Consider the following 27,251-nt stretch of genomic DNA (forward strand, 5'->3'; position numbering starts at 1 on the left):
CTGCCATGTCAGATGCTCAAGGCAGATTACTAGCATATTTTCTCATTTACAGCATGGTAATAAATCAGATTCTTAAGAGTTTTACAAAATGAAAAGGAAAAATTACATATATGAGTGTTATCAAATTTCTCCATAATTTAAAAATAAATAAATAAACAGTACCATAAAACAAGATCTCACTTGATTTCCTTTAAATGTATTCTCCAAATTACTTTCTAGCTTTCAATAAGGACTACTTCATTTTGATTTATTCTAAGACTAAAAAGGGAAGGATTATGATATTTTTACCAAACAGCATGACTGAAATTAACTGATTACTATTGGGGGAGGGGAGGAGGAGATTGGATTTATGCCCCTCCATTCACTTGGAGTTTCAGTGTGAATTACAATCTCCTTCCCTTCCTCTTCCCATAACAGACACTTTGTGAGGTAGGTGGTGCTGAGAGAGTTCTCAGAGAACAGCTCTGTGAGAACTGCCTGTGGAGGCATGGGGAATCAAACCTGGTTCTCCCAATTAGAGTCTGTACACTTAACCACTACACCAGACTGATAATTTCATCTAATGTATTAAATGGAGATTTGCCTCTTCAGCAGAAAAGTTGTTAGGGGTAATTTATGCCCATCTTTCCAGTCTGTGCAAACAAGGTTTGACTGCAAAATCTTCAAACAGCTACCTAATGGATAATTTCTTCCTCTTGAGCACCAAGATTCTCCAAAAACATCTTTTGAATAATTTATCTACATGGAAAATCAACATGAGCAAGATCACACAAAACACTCTTCGTGGCTACTCCATAATCATAAGTGTCTTCCCTCTTATTCTGTTACATTTGAGTAGACTTCTGAATATGGAATGTTGCCAGCATAATGTTACTGGCATAAAATACAACTGACATAACAAAATCAGTAAATAGATAATCCCATTGATCAGGACAGCATTACTGATGTATCGTCAAAGATAGATAGATAGATAGATAGATAGATAGATAGATAGATAGATAGATAGATAGATAGATAGATAGATAGATAGATAGATAGATAGATAGATAGATAGATAGATAGATAGATAATAGTATTTATTTGTATCCCGCCCTCCCCGCCAGAGCAGGCTCAGGGTGGCTAACAACATCATACAAATTTCAATTATACAAAGAAAGCAAAAAACACAAAATTACATTTAAGCATTAAAATTCTGATTAGGTTTAAAAATTAGTTAATTAAGTTAATAAAAGTGCTAATACTACTGTTCTTTTAGGATGGCGGTTATCATTGGCAATTTCTTTCTACGTCAGCGAAAGCCAGTCGAAAGAGGAAGGTCTTGCAGGCCCTGCGGAACTGTTCAAGGTCCTGCAGGGCCCGCATTTCCTCTGGAAGTTGGTTCCATAGGCTCGGGGCTACAGAGGAGAAGGCCCGGTTACGGGTGCTTTGCAGCTTCACCTCTCTCGGTCCGGGGGTGGTCAACAAGTTTTTCCCGGCTGACCTCAGTGCTCTCTGGGGTTCGTATGGGGAGAGACGGTCCCTAAGGTAGACAGGTCCTCGACCATATAGGGCTTTAAAGGTAATGACCAGCACTTTGTAACGAACCCGATATATAACTGGCAGCCAGTGCAGCTCGCGCAGTCCAGGCTGTATGTGCTCCCATTTAGGAAGCCCCAGCAACAGTCTAGCCGCTGCATTCTGCACCAGCTGCAGCTTCCGGGTTCGGTACAGAGGCAGCCCCATGTAGAGGGCGTTACAGTAATCCAGTCTCGAGGTGACCGTTGCGTGAAGTACCATTGCCAGATCAAAGGATGCTGGAAGACAGGAGGGCCTGTCGTGACTTTGTCCATGGGGTCGCAAACAGTCGGACTCGACTGTGTGACTGAACAACAAAATTCACACTTAAAATTAAATAAGATAAATAGTGTTAATATTTGATTTACAGCCGGGGTGGCTCGATGCCCCATGGCGCCCTAGGCAGACTCGCTGCCTGGCACCCCCGTGCCTCCCCCCTCCAGCTCAGTGCCTCCTTGCCGCGCCTCCTCCCTCCCTCTGGACCCTTTCCTGCCCCCCGGTGCCAATTTCAACGCTGAAACCGGCTCTAGCGCTGCATTCCAGCTCTCTAAAGCCCTCCCCCGGTCGAACACTGGAATCGTGGCTAAAACTGCGCCTTGGGGCCGGGGAGCACTCACTGTCTCTCAGGAAGAGTGTCCTGAAAGGGCGACCCCTACTGCCACTGACTCCTCTCCCATCCAGGAAGTGGGGAGGGGAGGAGTCAGTGGCAGTGGGGGTCGCCCTTTCAGGACGCTCTTCCTGAGGGACAGTGAACGCGTCCCGGACCGGCGGCGTGGTTTTAGCTGCGTTTTGAGTGTTTGACTGGGGAGGGGGTGCTTTAGAGAGCTGGAACGCAGCGCTAGAGCCGGTTCCGGCTCTGAAATTTGTACTGGGGAGTGGGAAAAGGTCTGGAGGGAGGAGGAGGAGGCGCGGTGGGGAGGCACGGGGGAGCGTGAGGATGTGGTGGGGAGGGGGGAGGCATGGAGTCACCGGGGGGGAGGCGAAGGGAGGGAAGGGAATGGAGGGGTGGGTGGTAGCGGCAGGGGAGAAAGACAAACTAGGTTCTTGCTTGGGGAACCGGGAGGGGAGGTGAGGAACCCAATTTTGCAAACCCACCCTCCCACCTAGTTTGCCTTGTGGGAGGGTCGGCCCTGTTCACAGCAAAGTCTGGTATTGTTACCTTTAGCAACATGAGAGCAATTGCAATAGGGTTACTCCTGTGTTACCATCAGTAAAATTTAAAAGGCAGTGATCTTGTGGGTAGAAGCAAACAGTTCCTTCTCAGAACAGAACCACTTGGCCAGCTCTACACAGGATTTACATTTCAACAACAGCAAAAAATGAAAAAGCTAAAGCATGTAACGTTTAAAACTGACAGATATAGCAGTCTACAAACTTCAGTTACCCAGAATGGAGTAACTCTGTACATCGCATACCATTGATGTGACGATGATGCTCCTTTGTGTAATAAAAATCTAAACTAAAACATAAGTAGTATGTGTCTTGAATTCAGAAGCCAATTTGTATTATCAATATTTTCTATTTGTAGATTTTTTTATAGACACAAATTCAGAGCTAGAGAGGTGAACAGTTCTGAGTATAGCAAGAGTAACTTCTACTGAAATGGACTAATGTTTATGCTTCTGGCTTGATTATTCTGGCTTAATGCCCTCAGCAAGTGATTTTAGGAACTAGATAAAAAACTAATATAGTAAAATATGCATGTGTTTCCAGGAAAGCATACATATCTCTTTAGTTTTTATTTCCACACTGAACCCAATTGTATCTACAGAAAATAATTTCTCATTAGAAACAAAAAAATCAAACAGGTCTATTGACAACATTCTTTTCTATTGCTACATATATAATCTCTTTTGTTGTTCTGAGAAAGCACCTAAAGAAATATTAGGGACCAGTTAAAAGTGTATATAGAAGAAACTTAAAATACTGGATCAAAATTATTTTAATACCCCCACAATTAGACAAATGTACATGAAGCAGAGGACTTAGAAGGTGTTTGGGATTTATCAGTCATTTGACACTGATGAGAAACAGAGGGCTTCTTTCAAGCAAAACAGCCACACTCTCATCTAAAGCCAAGTAATTTATTGCACCTTATTTAGTGCCTAGCCTTCAAGTGCTGAAACCCAGACAACGAAAGCTGCAAGGCGTGAATTCCATTATCTTCTCCTGTATCTTCTCTAATTTCACAGCTACTGTCATAAAACTGTCTTTGTTCCATCTTTAATTACTCCACACACAACTTGTATTTCTTTCCTCCCCAATCCTCCCTCTGGCATACTTCAAGCCTCACCCCTACCTTATCCATCTCCACTGCTTTCTCAAGATCATCCCCCCACAAAGTATTCTCTTTTCTTTAAAAAGAACATGTTAAGAAGATTTTCTTTGAAATCTGCATTTTTACTAATTCCAGTAAGATATTCTGTGCCTTAGGAGATGGTCCTGATGAATGGCAAGTTTTTTTCTATCATGTTATCCCAAATAAAATTCATCTTCATTAACAAAGAAGAAGCACTATGATCATAACTTTACTTTAAATAATCCAACAACCCATCAAGGAGATAGTACTTGAAATTTATTCCCTGTACTTGATACATCTCATTGCAACATAGCTGTAGGCAGAAATTCAAGATCATTTTCTGCCTGTGGAAGAGTGTCAATGCCCCCTCTAATAAAGGCCCTTAGTCCACCACTCATGTTTCGGCTGATTCGGCTGTAAATACGGCAGTGCTGATTCGGCTGTAAATACGGTTCGGCCGAACCGAATGCACATCCCTAGTACTGAGGATATGACTGGAAGCAGGGGCAGTGTGAGGGGTGGAGGACCCAACAAGCCTGGTGACAGGGACTCAAGCAAAGGCCAGTTAGGACAACAGGAAGCCAGGGGCATAGCCCACCCATGCCAAGGGCTTGTCACTCTCCAGAGATGACAGCACAACACAACTGCAGGAGGCCACACCACAGATGAACAGAAAGCCACAGTCAAGGGTGCAGGCACACCACACACCAAGGAAAAGTAGACAAAGGGTTAGGAGGAACAAGACCAAGGTCAACTGAGGGAACCCTGAGCAGATGTGCAGGGGCCCAGCCATTGGAGTAAACAGAGGGGTGGGATCAAGCCAGGAGGTGGAGGGGATAAAAGAAGTCTCAAATACCCACAGCCAGAAAGTGCTTGTAGCATGACAGCTGACACTCCAGCTGGGAGAAGGAAGACTTGGGCGAACCTAATCCCCTCTTCTCCTCTCCATCCCAGAAGACAAGTCAACACAGTGGAAGGCAGTGTGTCCCCAGGTGTGCAGGAGGGGCGTGACAGTTTCAATCCCACATTATATCACACAATTTAAGAAAAAAATACACAGAAATAACTTTTTAGTAATTTTGGGGAAAAGAATGGCATTTGCAGCCCTTACAACAGGAGACATCTTTGGATATTTTATCTACTAAATCTCTTCATATTTCAGAGAATATGGTTCAATGAACTGAAAAGATGGCCTTCCTTAGGTTTTGAAGATATCCTATTGAAAATACTGCATTTAAGAATACATTTAAAATTTATCTTCCTTATTATAACAAGGGATAGTACGATAGCATTATAAAATTACAAGTAGAAACCACAAGGACTTGGAGAGGTTATTTCATTCTCCTTCCCCTACTATTTCCTCTTTTCCTTCCCTTAAAGCCCCCATAGCTCTTCCTTTTGCTGCTTCCTTCTTGCCTGCTTACACACCAAACCATCTATTTTTATCGCACCCCCCCCCTTCCTCAAGCCAGTCTTTAGTTTCCCTTCCTCTACCCCTGGCAGCCTCTATCTGGGAAAACTAAAACCCTGGTATATGGTGCCGTTCACCAAGACTGGACACAGCTGCACAGGGGGGAACCTACAAAGACATGTGAGTGGCACATCATTTTCTCTGTATCAAACTGTACACACTCCCTACTCTTTCCTCCCTCCTGACAATCCTCATACCTTCACCTTTTCCTGCTTCCTTCTCTCCTTCCCATTCACCCACCAACCTAACTTTTCCCACCCACCCCATCTTCAGTTACATTTATTATTTATTTACTTCATTTCCATTTCCATTCATTCATGCAGACTGGGAGTGAAAACCCATGGAAAACAGTCTTGCTCACAGTCCACCATTGCCCCACCACCCAAAAGAAAGAGAGAGAAAGAGGCACCCTGCCCCACCCTCACAAAGTAGAAAGGGAGAAAAAAAGAGGAAGCCTGCCTAACCAATTGACTGGGTGCTGCCTCCCCCAGGTTGCATGGCATTTGAATGGTCCAGCTCAGCCCTTCCGCTGCAGGTCTAGCTGCATCCAGGTGTTAGAGAAGACCATCAGTCCACTTGAATGTATCTTCATGTTATGAAGGGCGGACCTGCCATTGCCTGTGAGGAAAACTATGCTGAAAATGTGCAACTGATTCAAGGTCACCCAGGGAGTTGCCAAAGCAAAACAGACATTTAAGGTACTAGTCTGAAACTCTTAACCATTACACCACATTGTTTTTTGCAAGCTAGCCATCACTGAACAACAGAAAGCAGCTGGGCCTGGGTGAGTCATGCAAGTCACATGGTAGAAAGTCACCCAGTGGTTCATGCTAGGCCTGGCCATGAAAAGTCCTCCCTCAAATGTCAAATAACCCAGCAAAAGACCTTGTTCCCCTCATCCTTTCCTGACAGAAACCAAACCAAACCTGGAATGATTGGCCGCCTAGCAACAACCACAGACAGCATCTGTTTCTTAAAGCTTCAGGTTTTGTTTTTTTTAACATTTCATATTTTTCTACAAAAGGGATACTTTTCAGGTTTGTAGGAAGAATTGTCTTGTCCATTCATGGCTCCAGTCTCAGGATTTAAGTATCCTCAGAGTTGACCAGGTCGAGAGTTGGAATATACAAGGGACCCACAATGACTTGCAGGAGGTATCTCATTTTTTCCTGGCCCAAAAGAAGCCAGGCTATGCGCAACAAGATCTAGGGCCTTCTCGGTGGCAGCACCAGAACTCTGGAACACCCTCCCAGAAGCTATAAGGGCCCTGCGGGATTTGTCGACGTTCCGCAGGGCCCGTAAGACCGAACTGTTTAGACAGGCTTTTCTGGTTGACTGAAAATGGGCTGCCACCGGACATCCTACAGAAGCTGGTGGTCATAGTCAGAACCCAATACCGCCAGACTGGATTGAGATAGCGTAATAGTTTTAAACTGATAAATGTATTATGGTTTTATATGTTTTATGGAATTGATTGTTTTTATGATACTGTAAGCCGCCCTGAGTCCGCTTGCGGAGAGGGCGGGATATAAATGCAAAGTAATAAATAAATAAATAAATAAATAAATAAATAAATAAATAAATATTCCTCCTGAACTATTTTCTCTTCTATTTCCTGAAAGCATCTCCCATTTCCCTGCTTCCTTCCCAACAGCTAAGTTACTTTTATCTGCCTCCCCATCTACAGCTTGCCCTTCTCCTTTCCCCTTTCTGGCAGTCTCTACCTGGAAAAACTACAGCCCAGTTATATGGTGCTGGCTGCTGAGCCAAGTCTACTTGCATGCTAGAGAACCTGCAAGGACTTGCAGGGGGCACCTCACTTTCCCCTATATTATCCTCCCCACACTATGTCCTTGTTCCTTCCTCCTTGCAACTCCCATATCCTCTCCCCTTTCCCTATTTCATTCTCCCCTTCTCAGTCACTCACTAACCTACCTTTTATCTGCCTCCTATCAGCAACTACGTATATTTACTTCATTTATATCCCACTTTTCTCCACAGGGGAACCATCATTCTTTTTATCCTCACAACAACCCTGTGAAAAATGTTAGACTGAAAGTAGGTGACTGGTCCAAGTTCACCTAGTGAGCTTCCACAGAACCTGGGACTCCCATATCCTAGTCAGAAGCTGTAACCACTGAACAGCAGTAAGGAGCCAGGACTAGGTAAGTAATGCAAGATCGTGGTACCAAGTTGTCTGGTGGTTGCAATTAGGCCTGGCTCCGATCAGTCCTCTTCAAAATTCAAAATACCCTAGGAAATGGCTCTTCCCTCTCTCCCTGTATTTTTCTGCAAGAAACTATGCCTGGAATGCTGGTGAAACTGTTGTGGTTTCCTAGCAACAGCCACTGAGGGCATCCATTTTTAAAAACTACAGGTGTTCTTTTTATCGTTTTGGATTTTCCACCAGCAGGGGGCTGTAATTGAAAAGGCCCTATCCCTGGTTGACTTCAAATGGACCTCCTTCGGCCCGGGGATTACTAGTGGATTTTGGGAACCCTAAGGCTCCCATAGCCTCGTCTCTTTTTCTGTCTCCTTCTCATCCAGGGATATACCTTTATTTCCTCCCCATTGGTATTCAGTTTTCCTTCCTTCTCAACTCCTGGCAGCCTCTACATGGGAAAACTATGGCCCAGTTGCACAGTGCCAGTTGCTAGGCGGGGACCAGTTGCAAAGAAGAAAATCTTAAAGGACTTATGAGCAGCATCTCATTTCCCCCATATCACCACCCCCACACTATTTCTTTTTTCCCTTCAGGCAGCACCCATACTCTTACCTTTCCCTCCTTCACTCTCCTCTTCCCACCCACAAACCAACCTAACTTTTATCTGTCGTCCCCATCCTAAATTTTATCTCCCCTACCTTCAGCTATATTTATTAATTTATTTATATCACACCTTTCTCCCCACAGCAACAGTGGCAATTTCTGTCCCACCAGTGCTGGTGTATGGTTTATGTAACTAGCAGATGAGGGGACAAATTATTTAGGTCAGGGGTGTCAAACTCAGTTGCTAGGAGGGCCGGATCTGACACAAATGGGATTTTGTGGGACTGGACCATGTGTGTCATAAAATGTAATGTGAGGTAGCAGAAATATAAATTTTATAAAGGACACAGACAAATACAATTAAATATATTGTTTTCAACTTAAAATACAAACATAGTTAAAACTCTTGCAATATTTTGGAAAGGTGGAGGAATAGTGGGATTTGGCAATGCAATTTTAAAAAATAAAACATCAAGAAAAAGCACAAGGATTACAGCAGAAATTAAAAATACAAAATGTTCTGAGCCTGGGAACACAATGAAATGGCATTGCAAGCTTCTCCCCACCCCCCTGGGGGTCTACTCAGATTGTCAATGGCTCTCCAGTGTAATAGGTTCCCAGGTTAGAATACTCACTATGTCACTTTCAGCAGAGACAAGCTGGCTGAAAGCATCAACCCTTTGCAAGGTTTGCAAGGACACAACTCCAAGAAGCATGAGCTTCAGCAGTCTATATAAGAATGCTGAAAAGTAAAACAATCTCCACTCCACTGAAACACACTGAAGCACAAAGTTGCAAGGAAAACGAGGAATGGATTTTTTCATTAAGGTCTCTGGGCTTTATCTATTTGAGCACAGAGACCTTAATGGAAAATCCATACCACATTTTTCTTGCAGCTTTGCTTCCTGCTGCAGCTGGAAAAGACAAGGCAGATTAAAGCCTTGGGTGGGCTGGTTCTGGCCCATGAGATGAACTTTTGACACTCCTGATATTCAATAAGAATGGGGCCAATAAACAAGTCTGTATTACCCCTTTATGCAACGGGATTTCATCAGTTAAAGTCATTTAAAAAAAAAAAAAAACCCTAAGAAATATGCCATAGGGACTTCCCTCTCATCAGATTGGGTAATAAGGGGATAAAAAAGTACAGGAAAGACTTTTCAAACCTAACTATTTATTATCATTACCCACTAACTTTCACAATGTTCACAGGCCAAACTATATAATATAAAGGATATCTGTAATCACATGTCTTTTAACACAGTCAGGGGGTGGAAAAGCAAGAAGGAAACATTCTGGTGACTGAGAAAAATGTGGGGGAATGGGGTTAATAAAAATAGTTATTAGCTTTACTGGGGAACATATGGTTTGTTTACACTGCTCTCTCCTATTGAAAAGTCATACTCCAGAAGAATCCCCAAATGATGAAGTTCCTCAAGTGAGCTCCTTCACAGTTACCTAATGGTCTCCTCAATCAGCAGAAGAGAGTAATACAATTCAACCCATAAAGCTTCCTCCCATGGGATAGCTGAGAGGGGAACATACATTGGAAAAATGATTTGAGTATGAGAAGGATTAACATGCCATCTCCTAGTGCTGCTTGTCCATCAGATCTCTTGGCTAACAAAAATATGACCCTACAACAAAGTCTTACTTAATACTATAAGGTAGCACTTTTTGTTTATGCCCTTTATAATGAAAACGATATATATTGCAAATGACACAGCCAAGAATATAAGAATCCTAAGAACATCTTTTTAAGATGCTCATCTTTTTTGTTTATTTACCCATGTGTAATTAGAGAAATTAGATTCTATTTGTCTTACCTGGCTGGCCACAAGATAGAGCAATTCTCCAAGGCTAGGTAAAAGGCACTGTTTCAGTTTACTATTCCTAAAGTTTTCTCTGATCAGTTCAGTTAACAGAGTGACAGCCTAGAGAGAAAAAATATATTAGGAGGAGTAAGGTGCACCACTGGACAGAATGTCAGTCACTCAAATAAAAAGAAAACAAAATACATTTTCCCCATCAAAACCTGCCAAAGAGTTGCCATTAATTGATGAATAAAATAAGCCCTTCTGACCAAAGGATTATCGTGTCCAAGAAGCTTTCCAGGAAGCCAAAAGCAAAAGCCTTTCCCCATCTTTTAGCAAAAGCCAGCATTCAGAGGTATACTGTATTTATACCTAATTGTTCTCATGGCTAACAGTTATTGATAAGCTTACTCTAATGAATTTATTATTTTAAAGCTATATAAGCCCATGGCCACCACAATGTTTCATGACAGTGAGTACCTAAATTATGCTTTTCCAAACAAGTACTCATTTCCTCTAATATGAATGTATTACTTATTAATTTAATTAGAAACCTTCAATTTAACTCTTGTGGAATTTTTTGTAAAGTTTTTCCGAACTGTTGGTATCACATTTATTTCCCCCTTAGTCATCTTCTAAACTTTAGTTTGTCTTTCCTTTAGAGAAAGTGTTCCAACTCCTTGATTATCTTTGGGTGCCATTTTAGGCTTTTTTTCCATCTATAAGCCATTCTTTTTTCAGCTTGAAGGGAACATAACTACACAATATTCCAAACATAGCTGCGCTGTAGATTGGCAAGATAAAGATTTGTGTTGCTATCATTTCCCCATTTTATTTTCAATTGTTTATACTGGCCATTTTATTTTCATTTAAAATCCCTGATATGGATTTTTTTTTTTTTAATTTTCCACGTGAGGGAAGGCTAGAGAATCTGGGACTTTTTAGTTAGGAAAAAAGCAAGGATTAAGGGCGAAATATTTTCATGTAAACATATGCCTCTAATATGAAAGGCGAACTGGCTATGTTGCAAGTTCAGGTTCCCATTACCCTTTAAAATATAGCTACTGTCTACTTGGATTTTGACACTCTATCCCAAACCCACTGCAGCCTCTCCATCCACATTGACAGCAGCTGGAGAACTGGCATAGGTTAAGGAAGCAAGTGACAGAAAGACAAAAGAAAAAATTTGTAAGCTAGCAAATAATTAACGTAAATGAACAACATTTCAACAGTCAGACTTTATCTTAGACGCAAGGAGTGCCCCATGTAGGCGTGAATATAATTTGCTATCTTTGTAGTAATAATTATCAGCAGAGCATTGTTCAGTAGTATTAAGAAAGACACCATAAATTAAGGCAGTTTTAATAGTGGCCAGATATTTTTTCCTTGTTAGTCATTGTGTTCCATAATATTTTCAACAGCTTTGCAATAAAGATGGGTATTTTCTAGACATTCAAGTCAAAATTAAAACATGTAAGGTGCAGAAAACTATTTTTTTCATGGGTTGGCTTTTAAGTTTAATTTTCCAGCTGACTGAATCATACAAAGGCAAGTTCCAGCTTTAGCTATATATGACAAGTAATACAAGAGAACCGGAGAGCTGCTTAATTGATTTGATCCTGAGTTTTTCAACATACAAATATACAGATGAGGATTTCAAGAAGCATGCATTAATGATTTAAGAAGTACAATTATGATTGAAGAAGTTCTATCATTTTCTCAAAAAGATGAAGTTTTCTAAAATGTATCAATCACAGTATGCATGAGAAGAAGGAATGACAAAAGACTGGTTAAGTCTCTAAACCAGGGGTGGGGAACCTCCATCCCGAGGGCCGTATGTGGGCCTCAAGGTCACTTGGTGTGGCCCTCGGGGATTGCTGGGCTGAACGAAGCCATGTAGCAGCCTCTCTGGGGCCTGGCTGGCCAGCGAGGATCATTGGCCAGCCGCGCAGCCTCCCCAGGGCCAGGCAGGGATCACAGGCCCCAGATGTACTGTACGACAGTCTGCTTTCCCTGCAGCCTTCAAACAACCTTGAAAGACTATGCATGAGAACCATTAACCAGTGCATGCCATATTAGGCCACCAGACTAAACAATCCACTTTCCCCTGAAGTGGCTTGAACACACAGCAAGATTGCTAACCTGCCTAGGAAAGGAAAGGAAAGGTCCCCTGTGCAAACACCAGTCGTTTCCGACTCTGGGGTGACGTTGCTTTCACAATGTTTTCACTGCAGACTTTTTACGGGGTGGTTTGCCATTGCCTTCCCCAGTCATCTATGCTTTTCCCCCAGCAAGCTGGGTCCTCATTTTACCGACCTCGGAAGGATGGAAGGCTGAGTCAACCTCAAGCCGGCTACCTGAAAACCCAGCTTCCACTGGGGATCGAACTCAGGTCATGAGCAGAACTTAGGATTGCAGTACTGCAACTTTAACACTCTGCGCCACGGGGCTCTTCTGCCTGCCCAAGAAACCTCTAAATGTTCTTTCTCAAACCTCTGTTAAATGGCTTTTTCTCCCTCTGTTCTTCCCCCTCCCTCCAAGTGTTCCAAGGGCTGTTGTTGGCTTTCTTTCCTGAAAAGGAGACCAGGTGGAGAGAGGATTGGCAGTTATGAAAAAAGAGGCCAGACTTGGCTGAGTCCATCATAATGTCTCAGAAATGGGCTGGAAATATGGGAAATCGTTATTTTTTTAAAAAAACAAACAAACCTGGAATATGTTTGCATTAAAGTATATTAAAGAAAATCCAGATTGGGAATGGGCCTTGGCTCAGTGGAAGAGCATCTAATTTGGGAAGGTAGCACATGGTGTAAATGACCTCTGCCTGAGGCCCAAGAAAGCTGCTGCCAGTCAGAGTAGGCAGAACTGACCTTGATAGATGAACTGTCAGACTCAGGTTTTTAAGCAGTTTTATGTGTGTTTGTGTGCATAATCCAGATTAACCAAAACACAGCACTAGATTTTGCATCCCTGCTGCAACCACTTATCTATTACCAACAAATGATAATAGTAAATAAATCTTTTTACTCAAGCTTTTAACTAGGGGTTTTATTTTATTAGTTGTTTAATGATCTAATTCTGTTTTATGAATAGTTTTTATGCTGCTTATGTTTAATGGCTTGTGCATGAATACTGTGGTTTTTAATAGTGAACTGCCTCAAACTGGGCTCTGAGGTGACCTAGGAATATTCTAAATAAATAACTAAACACATTGAGGGAATGCCAACCTTCAGGTTTCTATTTCATAGTGATATTGCTCTAATTATTACTAGCCAGTTCAAGCCTATTAATGGAAAGGCAGAATACAAACATAAAAAATAAACTGTCATTTTTGCACAACCCAGAATGCAGGTATTTATAAAAGATGGGGCATAAGTCTAAGGTTCCTGCTCACAGGCACTTTCCCACTGTTGACTCAGCAGATATTCAGTGAGCAAGAAGGCTCTTATGCAAAAATATGGGGTAGTTCACAAGTGGAATCTATTTGTATAGATTCTTCTCATGAAGGCCATCCACCCATTTTTTGGGACAGACAGGCACCGATGCAAATAGGCTCTGATTCCACACTGGACATTCTAGCACCTTATTGATGCAAATTGTTTTCTATAAAATCTATGCACCAGGGCAGTGTGTGAGCTGGATGTTCATTTAAAAACTAATTCCATTTCAAGTATAAGAGAAATCAAATAGTCCTAATGGCCACTTCAGCAATAAAGTATAGCAACATTATTTGGAAAATGTATAATATACAGCAATCAATTATTTATTGCAATTATATCCTGAATCACAGAACTCAAGATGTTTTAACACAGAATTCCAAAAAGGAATCCCTTCACCAGGCACTACTCTAACCCTCATACAAGGTTGCAGCATCATGTGCTCTCCACCGTACTCTGGTTCTAAAGTAAACAGATTAGGCAGGCTTAAATATTATATATAATACTTAGGTTTCACTAATCTGATGTGATAGGAAGCCTAAGTATTATATATAGTATTTAAGCCTGCCTAGTCTACAGACAGCCAGATCCTCAAGAGCTAAAAACTCAGTACTTAATGTTTATGTCCAAGTGACCTCTGGTGGAAGCTTGTGTAATAGTACACTGACCTTTCCAAATGCTATTAAACAACTCAAAGAAATTGCTGAGCAGTTGGGTTAGAAAGGATAAATGGAAGTATTTCTTCACCCAAAGACTGATTAGCACATGGACTTCACAAGCATAAACATTGAATTCACTGCCACAGGAAGTGGTGGCAGCTAAAAGCATAAATGGCTTCAAGAGGGGATTGGATATGGAGCAGAGGTCCATCCATAGCTATTAGCCACAAGGTATAGATGGAACTCTGTCTGGGGCTTGCAGGGGGCAACTGTGGGATGGTTCCTAGTGTCCTGGCCCCACTACTGGACCTCCTGATGGTGTCTGGTTTTTTGGCCACTGTGTGATGGAGTGTTGGACTGGATGGGCTGTTGGCCTGATCCAACATGGCTTCTCTTATGTTCTTAGTAATTATGAACTAAGGGCCTAAACAGCCTTTGACAAAATTAGGTTCCCAGTTCTTTGAAGCCAAAAGTCAATTCTTGGATAAGCCCCAAGCTGCACACATCTTCAGAAGAAATGCAATGCTAGAGTGGCTGTGCATGCTCTCTTGACCTACATTAAGAAAGACTACGGGGGGAGTGGCTCTGACCAATATCCGGCCAGGAGCTTTTGCCTAACGCTCTCCCAGCTGTCTCCAAAGTTATATCTTTTTTCACCCCTTTAATTATATTTTTTGAACTTTTGAAAGATGCCTCCGAAAGGGGGGAAAAAAACCAAGCAGAAGGAAAAAAGCTTTCAGCTTTTAACTAATTTCTTGGAACAGCCTTCCACCTCCCAAGCAAGGTTGGCGAGAGATGAGGAACCAGAAACTGAAGATAGCCCTCTCACTGTGAATTTATTGTCTCAAGCTATGTCTAAATTAAGACAAGAATTACGAGAGGATATAACTTCTATGCTTCAACCAGTGTGTCAACGTCTGGATGAATTAGAGAATTCTTGTAAACAGGCAAACCAGACCGCACTACAAGCGTTAAAAAAAGCTCAAGAGACGACTTCAGATGCATGGACGAGGGAACGAGTTTTAATAATGGACTTTCGGAGCCGGGAGCTGTGCTTAAAATTTAGAGGCTTTAAATCGGATGTGGAAGCTGAAATGGACTTATATATATTCATGGCAAATTGGCTTGCTGAAATAACCCACCTGGAAGCCGAAACTCTCCCACTCATTCAGAAAGCATATCGTGTTGGAAAGGTATGTGAAGACAATTCGTCTTATACCAGAGATATTGTGGTGCAGTTCACGGATTATAGAATGAGACAAAGAGTCTTTGCAGAGGCGAGGGACAGGGGAGGCTTGGAGTACCAGGGGTTAAAGATTCAGGTCTTTCCGGATCTTCCTCCTGAATTTTTAAGAATCAGAAGAGACCTTAAGGACACAACTGCCAAATTGCGGGACTTAAAAATTAAATATAAATGGCTACAATCAGGCAAACTATGTGTCCAAAAAGGCTCCACTTCGTTTACAGCTTATGACGCAGCTTCGGGTGAGATACTACTCTCTAAATTAATTGCCTCCTCCCCTACGTCAAGAGTTAATAAGAGAAAGGAATGCTCTCCTCTTGTTCCTCCAAGGACAACCCGTGCGTGTATTGAGGAAGTTCATGTCAATCTGGAAGAAAGTATGGACTCTATTTAAAAGACACTGAAGCAACAAGAAAAGGGAAAAGCTGAAGAAACTTATAATTTATATGTATTGTTTTTTCTTTCAGAATTAAAGGCTGGGTGGGGTCAGCTGGTGAGAGCACCTGGGTAATATCCCTCCTTGTTTAATTCAGCCCAGGTGAAGAAAGAAGAGGTTCTTGTGTTTTTTTTTCTTCTTGACCTTAATTTTAAGGTCTCCAGGGACTGAGATATATATATTTAGAATTTACTCTTTATGGATTTTTTTTGAGAGTGGAAGGAATAATCAAGATATAGAAGAAGAAGGAAAATAAGAAGTTATATTGAATGCTTGTGCTATTAAGTTTTCTAAAAATCTGTTAGGGAAAGCAGCATTGTTAAGCTTAATTATTCCTCTGCTATAAAAAAATAGAAAATATAAATAGGCATATATATATATATATATATATATTAAGTGGTGTGGAATAGTAACATATGAGACTTTTTTAAGTTGTGTTGTTTTTGATTTGTTATTATGATACACCTACCTGTTGGAACAGGTAGTAATTGTAATGAGTCTATAATAAAAAATTTGAGTAGAAGAAAGACTACACAAGTATATAGTTGCCATAGGAGTGTGCTGCTCTTTTCCTGGAAGGGCTATTGGGGATGCTTTTTCTAGCCTTAAATATGGGCACAAGCAGCTGGATGTTTCTTTTTAAGTTCTTAAGACATTTCTTGGGTGGGCTTTTGGTAGTGGATGATTCAATTATTAAAGATATAGAGGGAGAGAACAAAACCATGTGTTTTGAATACATGGTGACTTGCCTGTCTAGTATTAAAATTGTGAACATTGCATGCCTAGACAGGTTGGGAAAGTGCTTTGAAAGTCAGCAGTCATGGTGCATGTTGGCAACAATAAAATTGGGAAATAAAATCATTTGTTCCTGGAGGAAAAATTCAGGTTATTGGGCAAAGTTAAAGGCTGGGACCTCAAAGGCAGCATGCTCAGAATTGCTACTAGTTCCATGTGTGGAGCCAGGTAGACAGGTACAGATCAGGGATCAATGTATGGATGAGAAAGCAATGCCAGGAGGAACGACTGAGGTTTGTTAAGCACTGGAGAGCGTCCTGGGACAAGCCAAACATATACAACAGATGAGTTTCACTTGAACTGAAAGGGAATCAGACTGCTGGCACTTAATATCAAAAAGGTGACAGAGCAGTTTTCAACGAAATCCTGGAGGGGAGGAGTCAACAGGATCTGGAGAGCCTCTGATTTGGGACAAGTCAGTCTAAAGAGACAATTGTGTAAGCACTCAAGGTAATACTAACAGGAACTTGGAAGTGGGGATAGGAGGGCCTTATGTGAAGACAGAAGGGACAAGGGAGACTAGGGTTGCTGGAGAGGGAAACATATTATAGGCATCTATATGCCAATGCTAGAAGTCTCTGAGCTAAAATGGGGGAGGTGGAGTGCTCGGTGCTAAATGACAATTTTTATATAGTGGGCATCTCAGGAACATGGTGGAATGGGGAAAATCTATGGGATACAGTTATTTCTCAGTATAAACTCTATAGGCAGGTGTGATGGATTGCAAGATTTTTAGCTAAGTAGCAAGGAATCAATTGAGCTGCTAGATCACATGACTAAAAGCTGTGATATCAGACAGCTTAGAATTTGTGAGGAATTAAAAAAGAAGAAGCAGTGAAAGATTTAGTTGAGAGGGTCAGCCAGAGCCTTCAGATCTAGAAAGCAGATCTGTGAAACAGCAGCCAGTTTTGGGGGAAACTGCTGCTAGAGAGTGAATTCTGCTGATTACCTCAAGAGAGATGGTAGTTAAATAAAAGGAGACGCAAACAGGAAAAGTCCTTGGTGTTGAAACAGTCACACCCACTTCTCAGAGAAAGCTTTTACCCAATTGAGAAAAGACTAGGTGTCTGGAAAGGCTTGCCATAGGGCCTGAGAAGAGACAAGGCTTGCCAAAGGGCCTGGGTAGAGATAAGGCTTGCTAAAGGCCCTGGGTTCTATCAGTGTCTACTCGCCATGGTGCCTTAAGGAACCTCCATGTTCAGAGGCAGTAAACCTCTAAATACTAGTGCCAGAAACCAACATCAGGGGAATGCCTCGGCATCTATGATCAGGTGTTGTACCTTCAGAGAAAATTTTTGGCCACTGTCTGCAATGGATGGCCACTGTCTGGATGCTGTACTAGATGGACCACTGGTTCTATCTTGTGTTCTTTCCTGAAATCAGTTTGATCAGGCTTTTTTTCTGGGGGACCACAGTGGAACAGAGTTCTGGAACCTCTTTGTGGAAACAAAATTCTCAAAAAATGTTCAAAAGTTAATGAGAGGCACCCATGTGTTTCACCTTCATTTCCCTCTTGAGAGTTCTGGCACCTCATTTTTCAGGAAAAAAGCCCTGAGTCTGACCCACATTAATTCACGTTTACTGTTGAGCTGGTAATCAACTTTTAGAACATTTGATCATCATCCACACCATCTTTATTAAATATGATAGAAATTATGTTCTAAACAAACAGTGGTATTAGATTTTTCATCCCCTTCTTTAGAACATTATTTGTGTTTAGTCCTGCATCTCAGCACCTTTGTCATCTTTAAAGAATGAGACAAGCATTATAAAATCATTCAGTCAAAAATTAACTTTAGATGGCTCAACCAAGGACAAAATCTAGAGCATCCCAAAATATAAGGATTCTCCTGGGTATCTATGCCATTTTCTAGCTTTTAATCTCCATTATATCACAATAGAGAGAAAAAATTATTACTAAACTCTGAATTTAAATTCCTTTTGATTTTGTGCCGCTATAAAGATGCATTACTCCTTTTTAGACTTTATAAAAGACAGATTTAAAGAGCGGCATGTCTTCAAACTACATCTAATTTTAAATATCTGACAGATTGGTAATGCAAGACTATTTGCTTCTGCTTTGCCTAGGAAATCTTGGGGAAGCCAAGCTGTGCTGTTGTAACTATATGGTATTTTGACAGAGCATTGGACGTAGGATGACTCAGGTTCAAATCCCTGCTTAGACAAAATGTCACTAGAGGACACATTTTAATTAAACTCACAGGGATCTTTTCAGGATAAAAAGGGGAGAGGAAGACATGTATATCACCCTGAACTTCTTGAAGAATATAAAAACGTAACACATTTAGCCATCACCATAACCCAATTAAGTTTTAAAATAGATGTCTAAATTAGTACTATAAAACATTTCATTTTGACTGTAAATCTTGGATTAGCAAGGAATACTACCTCTATAACTGGAACACTTTCTTTAAGTTCAGATGTATGTGATGCCAGTAAACCAATCACTCGGGCTGCTTTGGCACGTCTGCAACACAATGCATTTATTAACATTGTTTTCTGCATTGTTTAAGATACATAATGTCTGATATCTTTTTCTTTTTACACTGTTTTTACATCTTGAATCTCAATGAGAAAGGCAGGCTATAAATAATAAACAGCTGAATTTACAAAACTATAAATTTATTGTATTTATTTTAAAATTTATTTTTAAAACAGTTTTATGAAAGCCATATATTTGCAAATCTCCACCCCAAAAGCAAAAGAATGCCCAGTAGAATTGTAAGCATAAGAAGTCCTACACCATTCTTCAGAGAGAAACACAAAATGAGTATGTGCTAACCAGAATGGTATACAATACCTAATGAAAATCTGCTGCCTGCAGTTTGCACACATATTCAAAATAGTCACATATGGTTTAACCCTTAATTCAAAATTTTAAAAGGTGAGTTAAAACTATTTCCTAAAGCACCCAGAAGAGGGCATTATTGCAATAAAATATCTGGTTTGTTTTCTCTGTTTATGATTATAAAATAAGCATATAACAGAGGGGGAAATAATTTTTGAAGGAAAAGGATAATGGCCTAGCACGCAAGACCAGATTTTAAAAATGTAGGTTCATATCAATATTGAATTGTAAAGTATTCTTATGTCCCCTGTTTATGCATACACATCTTACCCTTAAATTTGTGAATTAAATTATTTTAATGGAGTAGAATAATATTAATGGTTTATGAATACGACAGGCAGGGTGGACAGGTTTTTCAAAGCAGGAGAATATATTTCATTTTCCATGCCTCCTACTCACTCCAACCCCTCCAATAAAGAATGTTATTTCTTAGTACATCACACCAAGAATACAGTGGCTACCTGGGAGGCAAAGAAGCATGAAGGAGCTAGTTACCACCCTCTGTCATTTGCCTTAAGCCTCAGGTCATCAGAGATATACTGCCCCTAAACATGGGCTCTATATAGCTGATTGCTACAGCTTTCGATGGAATTGCTGCCCACAAAATTGGGTATAACTTCAGGCTTCATGTTGCCGGCAGGGAGGGAGGGAGGGAGGGAGGGAGGGAGGGAGGGAGGGAGGGAGGGAGGAAGGAAGGAAGGAAGGAAGGAAGGAAGGAAGGAAGGAAGGAAGGAAGGAAGGAAGGAAGGAAGGAAGGAAGGAAGGAAGGAAGGAAGGAAGGAAGGAAGGAAGGAAGGAAGGAAGGAAAACTTCAGGGACCTGTTTTATGTGGGGAAGCATGTAAACAGGCATTGATCTGTAACCTGAAATAATACATCCCACAACATTATTCTGAACAAGTTTGTGTCCATTATCACATCTTGTGGTAAATTCTAAGAGTTGCATGCTGCAAAAAGAAATATTTGTTTTTTTCCTATTATTAATCTATCACTACTTTCCTATTATTAACCTACTACTAATTCCAATATTGCATCAAACTGCTTCACTCCCCAATCCCTATTATTCCAAATACTTTGCTCTTTCATTACACTCCCTTTGGAATGTTCCATGACCAGCCTGAGCAGGGAGAGAGCCAACAAGGAAGATGAGATGGCTTTCACTACAGTGACCCACAGCCAGAGATTTGCTTCTCTCCATATATAATGTAGCTCTTACCAAAAGTGCATTAATGAAAAATTGCATACTGTATAACATGCAACTCACTACATTTTGCTTCCAAAACTTCCATTCCCTTTGGCAGGATTAATAATCGCATCAAACCAAACAAGTAACTTATATTCATTTCACAATAAAAACTGGCAAAACTTTCTAGGACTGGTATAATATTCACAGCCACCTTCTGAAATTTTGAATAACCTCTAAAATAATGGCCATAATCCTGCCCTTGATAGGCAAATAGGTGCTAAGATGGTACTGCCAGACTACTACCTTCAGTTGGATACCAAGTTCTTGCCAGGAAGCCACATCAATATGAAGATGTGCCCGTAGAGAACCCATAGCTACCAACCAGTTTACATAAATTTCTTGCTGCATGGTTCTCAAGCAAGAAGCACCTTATTCTACACTCTCAATGGTAACCTGGCAGCTCCCTCTCATCTGCAGAGACCACAGAACCATCAAGACTGAAAAGGCGCACTTGTGCTCCTTATCCAGTATTTTGTACAAGTGTACATGAAGCCTCCGTGGATCATGCCATATTTGCACCATCAACTGCAATACTTACATATCCCAGTTTGGAGCTATCCGCAACTGCTGAATTAGCACTATGAACTAGGAAGTATAAAAAGATATCAAATTAGTCATGATAATAAATGAACAAGAAATTAAAACATCTGGAAAAAATAACATCATTATAGTTTTATTTGAAGGGCCACAAGGTCCTGGCAAGAAATGACAGGCTATCATTCATGGATTCTAATCTTCACCTTTCCACCTCTATTATGTAATATATTGCCTAAGAAAATTTAGACCAATCTGATTGAATTTCAGGAATGCTTTTGGAAATCTGGTTTTATAAATGGTTTATAGGACCCTTTATGTAATTTAATCAGCAAAGTTAATTTTAATAAATAGTGTAATTTCAAGTTTCTAAGTTCCAGAGCACCATTTAGAAGAAGTTCTGGTGATACCAATGAAGGTTATGCTGAAAAAAGAGAGTATAGATTGACGAGACAGTCATAATGTACACAACTAAACAAGACACAGTGTAACAGGATCTAGTTGTTTATTTAGGAAATGGAAACTGTTGATTCTAGCATACAGAAGCACCAATTTGCAAATGCTTGTATTTCACAAGACAAAGACAAATCAAAAAGCAAAGTCAGTTTTACTTTATCACTGCACAGGTTTTCAAGCAATGAGCATCTTATTCCATACTGGAAGAAGACTTAAAAAGATCATTCTTTTGCTTATGCTTCCGCCATAGAACTGTACAATTCAAATACGCAAGGTTCTATGTGTGTGCTAGAATATATATACTGCCCTAGAATGAGAGAATGCATTCTTAAATAAAGCACATTATTACACTTCCATTCTTCAATCAAGCACTCAAAATAAGCAAAAATAACTACATCCAGTTAGTGAGTATAACGTTTTATCCAGAAGTAGAGTATTTCCCCTCTCAGTTCTGATGACACATCAGTTGCTTTTGTGCTCTTACAGTACAATTTTAATGAGAGTTACACCCTGCTAAGCCAAATGACTTCAGTGGACTTCGAAGGGTGCATCTCTCCTTAGGCCTGCACTGTTAGAAGGTTTAAAAGAAAGGGGGGGGGGGGAGAGAACAGAAGTAAACAGCATCATTGCAAGCGGCATCTGACTTTTGCCACATTAGCGTTGTGCCAATCTTACCGGCTCTTGACAAGCTAAATTACTTACCAGCTGTGTCTTGATAAACTTAGTTGCTACTTCTTTATTGCCAACAACAGTGCAGAGGTAACAAAGTAAATTCAATTTAGCTCGGGTTGTTCCCGTGGTCTTCTCCTGGGAGTCAATCAGCTGACACAGTTGCTGCAGGAAGTCATTCCATTCCATTTCTTTTAGCAGCAACAGCTTCTCAGCTGCACAGAAAATGTCAAGAATAATTTAAAAAACATATGCTGTGTTCTCTAGCTGTCAACTGTCAAGCCCAAATAGTGATTTTATAAAGAGTTTGCAAATATTTACTTATTTTCAAAATGATTAGGTAATGTAATATTTTTGTTGAATGCTGACTGACTAGAAGAGCTTCATACAAAACACAATGCAAGATTTGTATCACAGCCTGAGCTTACATATATTAAATCAAAAGTAATCAGGTTTAGTGTGTCCCAAACAAGTGTGCATAACATTGCACCTCAGTCTACTGAAAGTCTAAATTTTGCACATTTGGAGAGCAGCTCATTAAGTTTCCATTGCTCTCCTAACTATAGCACAATATAAATCAGATAACAGTTTACATTTTTAATGTCATAGATCAGCTTGTAAGCATTGTTTGAGAAAAGAGTGACCATAAGAAATCATTTCTTACATCTTACTGTACAGGTGTTATTTACATTTATCAATATTTATGTGATCTATGAACAAACGGGCAAAATACTCTGCTAAAGAGCTAGAGAAATCAAGTGATTAGTGTGAGGTCACCAAGGCAACCAAAGCAATACCACAGTACTGATTAGACTTTAAATATCTAACTAAGATATAAGAATCCAAAAAATCCTGCTGAAGTCAATTTACTCTAAGTGCTTAACTGCATGCTTTAAGTCATACTGATGTCAGGAGTAATTTTTCCTGGTGTACTCTGTCTAATTTGTTGAATAGATAATGAAACAAGATCTTCTATTTTTCTATGCTTATCTTTAGGCAAGAAACAAAACAGAGATTTCAACTGGCACAGGAGTCAGATTTTTGGCTCAAATCTGTTTAGCAAGGACATTCATATCTACCTAAATAATACCTAAATAGTACTTAAGGAAATGATAAAGGAAGAAATTATACATGCCAGATTATGATCTTTTGTTTTTCTGATCAGTCTCTGCTACAAGCTTATTTTAAAATGTGCTTTTATTTAGTACAATGCAGTCAGTTAAGTCTTTTGCATCACACATTTGTCTCTCTCACTAAAAATACATTGTATAATAAGTGTTACCCCATATATTCAAAATTTAGCTATATGGCATGGAAAACATTTAAAAGAGAGAGACCCGTTTATGTGATAGTCTATGCTAGAAAACGTGAAGCCTCACCAGAACAAGATTTCAATATCCTAGTAGATCTCAGCTATGATTTTCAACAGTGTCAAAATTTAGTCTGCAGATCATTACTAATTAAGGGTACAGTCCTGGCTGAGTAAGACCAATTTGACATCTGCTACTAGCTTCAGTGGGAGATGGCACTCCCATCAACATTTTAGAGTCCAGAAGGAATTTGAAAGCTGCAATGTACATGCAATCTTGTTTCAATTATTCCTCATCATGACCATTTTTTTGTCTCTTTAAAGTTTCTTGCGGGTTTTTTTGTCATTTGTCTAACACTACAGCAAGATTAGGGCCATAGCTGAAACTTGTCTGCATACATCTTGCTAAACTTACGTTTATTTACTTAGTTCATTTATACCCCCCCTTTCTCACCAGTGGAGACCCAAAGTGAATTACATCATGCTGATCTCCACCACATTATCCTCACATCAACCGCAGTTCAGGCTGAGAGTATGTGAATTGTACGAAGTCCCATAAGAAAGCTTCCAAGGCAGAGTGGAGATTTGAACCTGGGTATCCAGGATCCTAGTCTGACACTCTAACCACTACAATACACCAGCTCTCAAATTAGTAGGCACATCTTTCATTTGACAAATCACCAGGTGATTTTCTCCAACTATCTTACATGCAATACTTTCCCTTTCCAAATGTAAAAGAACAATGGACAAGAATACATTCAACAACCTTAACTCACATGCACTTGCAATTTAACACAAGACCCTGCCATAACTCAATACATCACACTTGGAAGCCATTTTCCAGGTAAGTTCTGGAGGCTATGGGAGGCTCTCTTGTTCTATTATCTGATACAACAAGCCATTCACACAAAAACCTATATCCCACAAAGGACACAAAAGGGGCAACACTCCAAGAATGGCTTTAAAACCATTGCTTTGTTTCTGGAAAAAAACAAGCATGTAGAAACCCTTTAACAAGATAGTTTAATGTGACTACCCTACAAGGTAAGTTCAGTACAGGAAATTTCACATTTCACATAAGCAGGCTTGCAGAACTGCAGTACAGGAAGTTTCACATTTCACATAAGCAGGCTTGCAGAACTGCATCTAATGCAAAGAATTTCCATTACCGGAACCAAAGCAGCTTTACTACTGAAACAGAATACATAAATCTGGTTTGGTTTCAATATATATTGTACTTTAACTGCAATTTTTGAGAATGTAAAAACAAGCATCTAGCACCAATGTATGACAGGGTCATCTGACTCATCATGTTACAGTCTACCATCCTGTTGCATTTTTCCTTAAGACAAACACTAAATAAAACATGCCTAAAATTGACTACCATAACATACATAAAACAGAATACATTTAATTTTAAAATAACAATAATAACCTTTCCTGCCCACTCACATATGCCTTTTATATAACAGCATTTGTGAGAATTCAAAGTAAATCAAATAAGTACAAAAGATCACATAGCAGTTAAGTGGATTCCAAGACTATCTTTAGTATCAAGAATTTGCCATTGTGTATATTTTATGTATTTTTAGAATTGCTTCATATTTTAAAATTACTTCAGCAGACTTTACCTGAATAGGCTGGTATATGTAAACTTTTCAAGTCAAATCTCACAGGTGCTTGCTTTACTATCTGAAAAAAATGAATGGTCTGACTTTGAGGCAATTCTGAGCATCTGACAAGTATAAAATTTGCATGTATCCTCACATTGTAGTTTTTATCAGAATAAGCCAACGAGCTGTTGATATTTCAGTCTTAACCCCCACAAAACTATTACTATCATGAAGCTGGAGAACAATGTAAACCTATAATATGATGAAAACAGTATCAATGCAAGTAGCTAAATAGTGTTTCCTGAACTTTGTCCATTTCAGCATTAAAGGAAACCAGGAGCCTCAGTTGTTTTTTAAAAAAACTGTTTTATCTGAAAAGCGGCTCATTATATTATAAACTGTAGTAGTGCCCTCTGACATCATATGTGGTCTTGGGATCTCAGTTTATGGGGTCTTGGGATCACAAGCCCAGTCACTGTTTTCTTATGCAAGTTTTTATTTATCAATCCAGACCCCTGAAAGTCTGAATCACTTCACCCCTCAGGGTTACACTGCATTATACAGGAAAAGAGCCACAACATCACAACCTGCCTCCTACTTTTGCCTTCTTCTTCTCTTACCATTTCCCCTTCCTCCATTTTTAGAGCCCAAGCCTCACACCTGGTTAAGAGCTGTCATCTTCGCTTCTGTTCCCTGACTTCCTTCAAAACACCTGGGTCCAGAGACCCCTTTTTCCTCCACCCAGGTTTGCTCACTGCCTTCACATCGTTTGAGTTTCCCAGGACCAGACTGCAAAGGCTACCCTGTTGCTGAGGCTACCATACTTTTCTGCCCTTGGTCCCAGCCTGCTCTACCCAGGTGAGTCTTGCTACTAGGCAGGGCAGGAGTCTCGCTGCTGCCCTGCCCAGCAGTTTGTTTCTGAGTAGCTTGCCACAATTACTTTGAAAATTTCCTTCAGTTTCAAAAGTAGTTTACCATAAGCTTGGGGAGTTGCTATTTTGGGAGTTGCTTTTTGAGAAACACAAGTCCAAAGCTCCTATGGCTATGCAGAACCAGATCTTTGGATCACAGCCACACTTAATATGCTTTTTATTACCAGGCTCAACTGAAAGCCCTAAGTGCTCTGGAACCAGGACCATCTGCTTTCATGTGCACTTGTTCAAGCTTCAAGATTGTCATTGCCTGCTTCAAACCCCTCCACTTTCTTAGGTGAGCAAACATGAAAGCCTAGGGACTTTTCTGTGAGATCCTTTCCCCTGCCCTATACCCAACAAAACATTCATGGAATGCAACATCAACTAAGTGCAGTTTTACGGATGCAAGGGTAATTGCAAAAGCAGAAGAGCAAGCTCATGCTCATTGCCTGAAGGGCGAGTAAAAACTGCAAAAGATGGGACACTTTTTAACCTACTCCCAAAGTCTCTTTAACACTTTCCCATAATGACCACAAGGGGCCCCCAGTCATCAAGCAGATAGCCATGTTCCAAAACATGAAGGATATTTTTTAACTCTTGGGAGGAGGGGGGGGGGGTCCCGGATACATTTCCACTTCTATAAGATCAGATATATACCCAGAAGGAAACCATCATAAAAAGGTCCCTGATTCTTTGTTCCATGCCCAACCTGTTAATTTTTCAGCAATAGGCCAAAATGACTATACCATTTCAGGCATTTTAATTTGTTTATGTATTTACTCCATTTACACGCCACGTTTCACCCCAAAGGGGACCCAAAGCTGCTTACATTGTTCTCCTCCAGTTTATCATCACAACAACTCTGTGAGGTAGGTTGTGCTGTGTGTAACTAGCCAATGATCACTCAGTGAGCTTCCATGGCAGAATGGGGATTCACAGTTGGGTTTCCCAGTCAAACCACTACAGCAGTTTGAAAACTCAGCATCCCTTTATCACTTTACTAATAACATTTGTGTGATTAGAGTGTTTCACTTGTACCAAAGAGATCAAGGTTCAAAGCTCTGCCCATCCCTCACCCGATTAATTATGGGCAGATCACTCTCAGTCTAAATTACCTCATAGAATTGTTATGAAGATTCTGTGGAATAACCACTAAAAGCCTGAAAGAAT

The 27,251-nt window shown here is 40.3% G+C and overlaps 1 protein-coding gene across 1 annotated transcript in view; it reads right to left on the reverse strand.

Moving 5' to 3' along the window:
• The window catches only part of ULK4 (unc-51 like kinase 4), a 297,265-nt gene that overhangs the window by 251,098 nt on the left and 18,916 nt on the right, over positions 1-27,251 (reverse strand). Inside the window, exons 14-18 of the mRNA XM_060247507.1 lie at positions 25,186-25,246; positions 22,279-22,460; positions 21,125-21,171; positions 18,882-18,960; positions 9,918-10,025 (exon numbers count right to left, since the gene is read on the reverse strand). Of these exons, the coding sequence (XP_060103490.1) occupies positions 9,918-10,025; positions 18,882-18,960; positions 21,125-21,171; positions 22,279-22,460; positions 25,186-25,246 (477 nt within the window). The remainder of the gene's footprint in view (positions 1-9,917; positions 10,026-18,881; positions 18,961-21,124; positions 21,172-22,278; positions 22,461-25,185; positions 25,247-27,251) is intronic.

This window comes from Heteronotia binoei, chromosome 10, assembly GCF_032191835.1.
Source record: "Heteronotia binoei isolate CCM8104 ecotype False Entrance Well chromosome 10, APGP_CSIRO_Hbin_v1, whole genome shotgun sequence".
In the NCBI taxonomy this organism is placed as follows: Eukaryota; Metazoa; Chordata; class Lepidosauria; order Squamata; family Gekkonidae; genus Heteronotia; species Heteronotia binoei.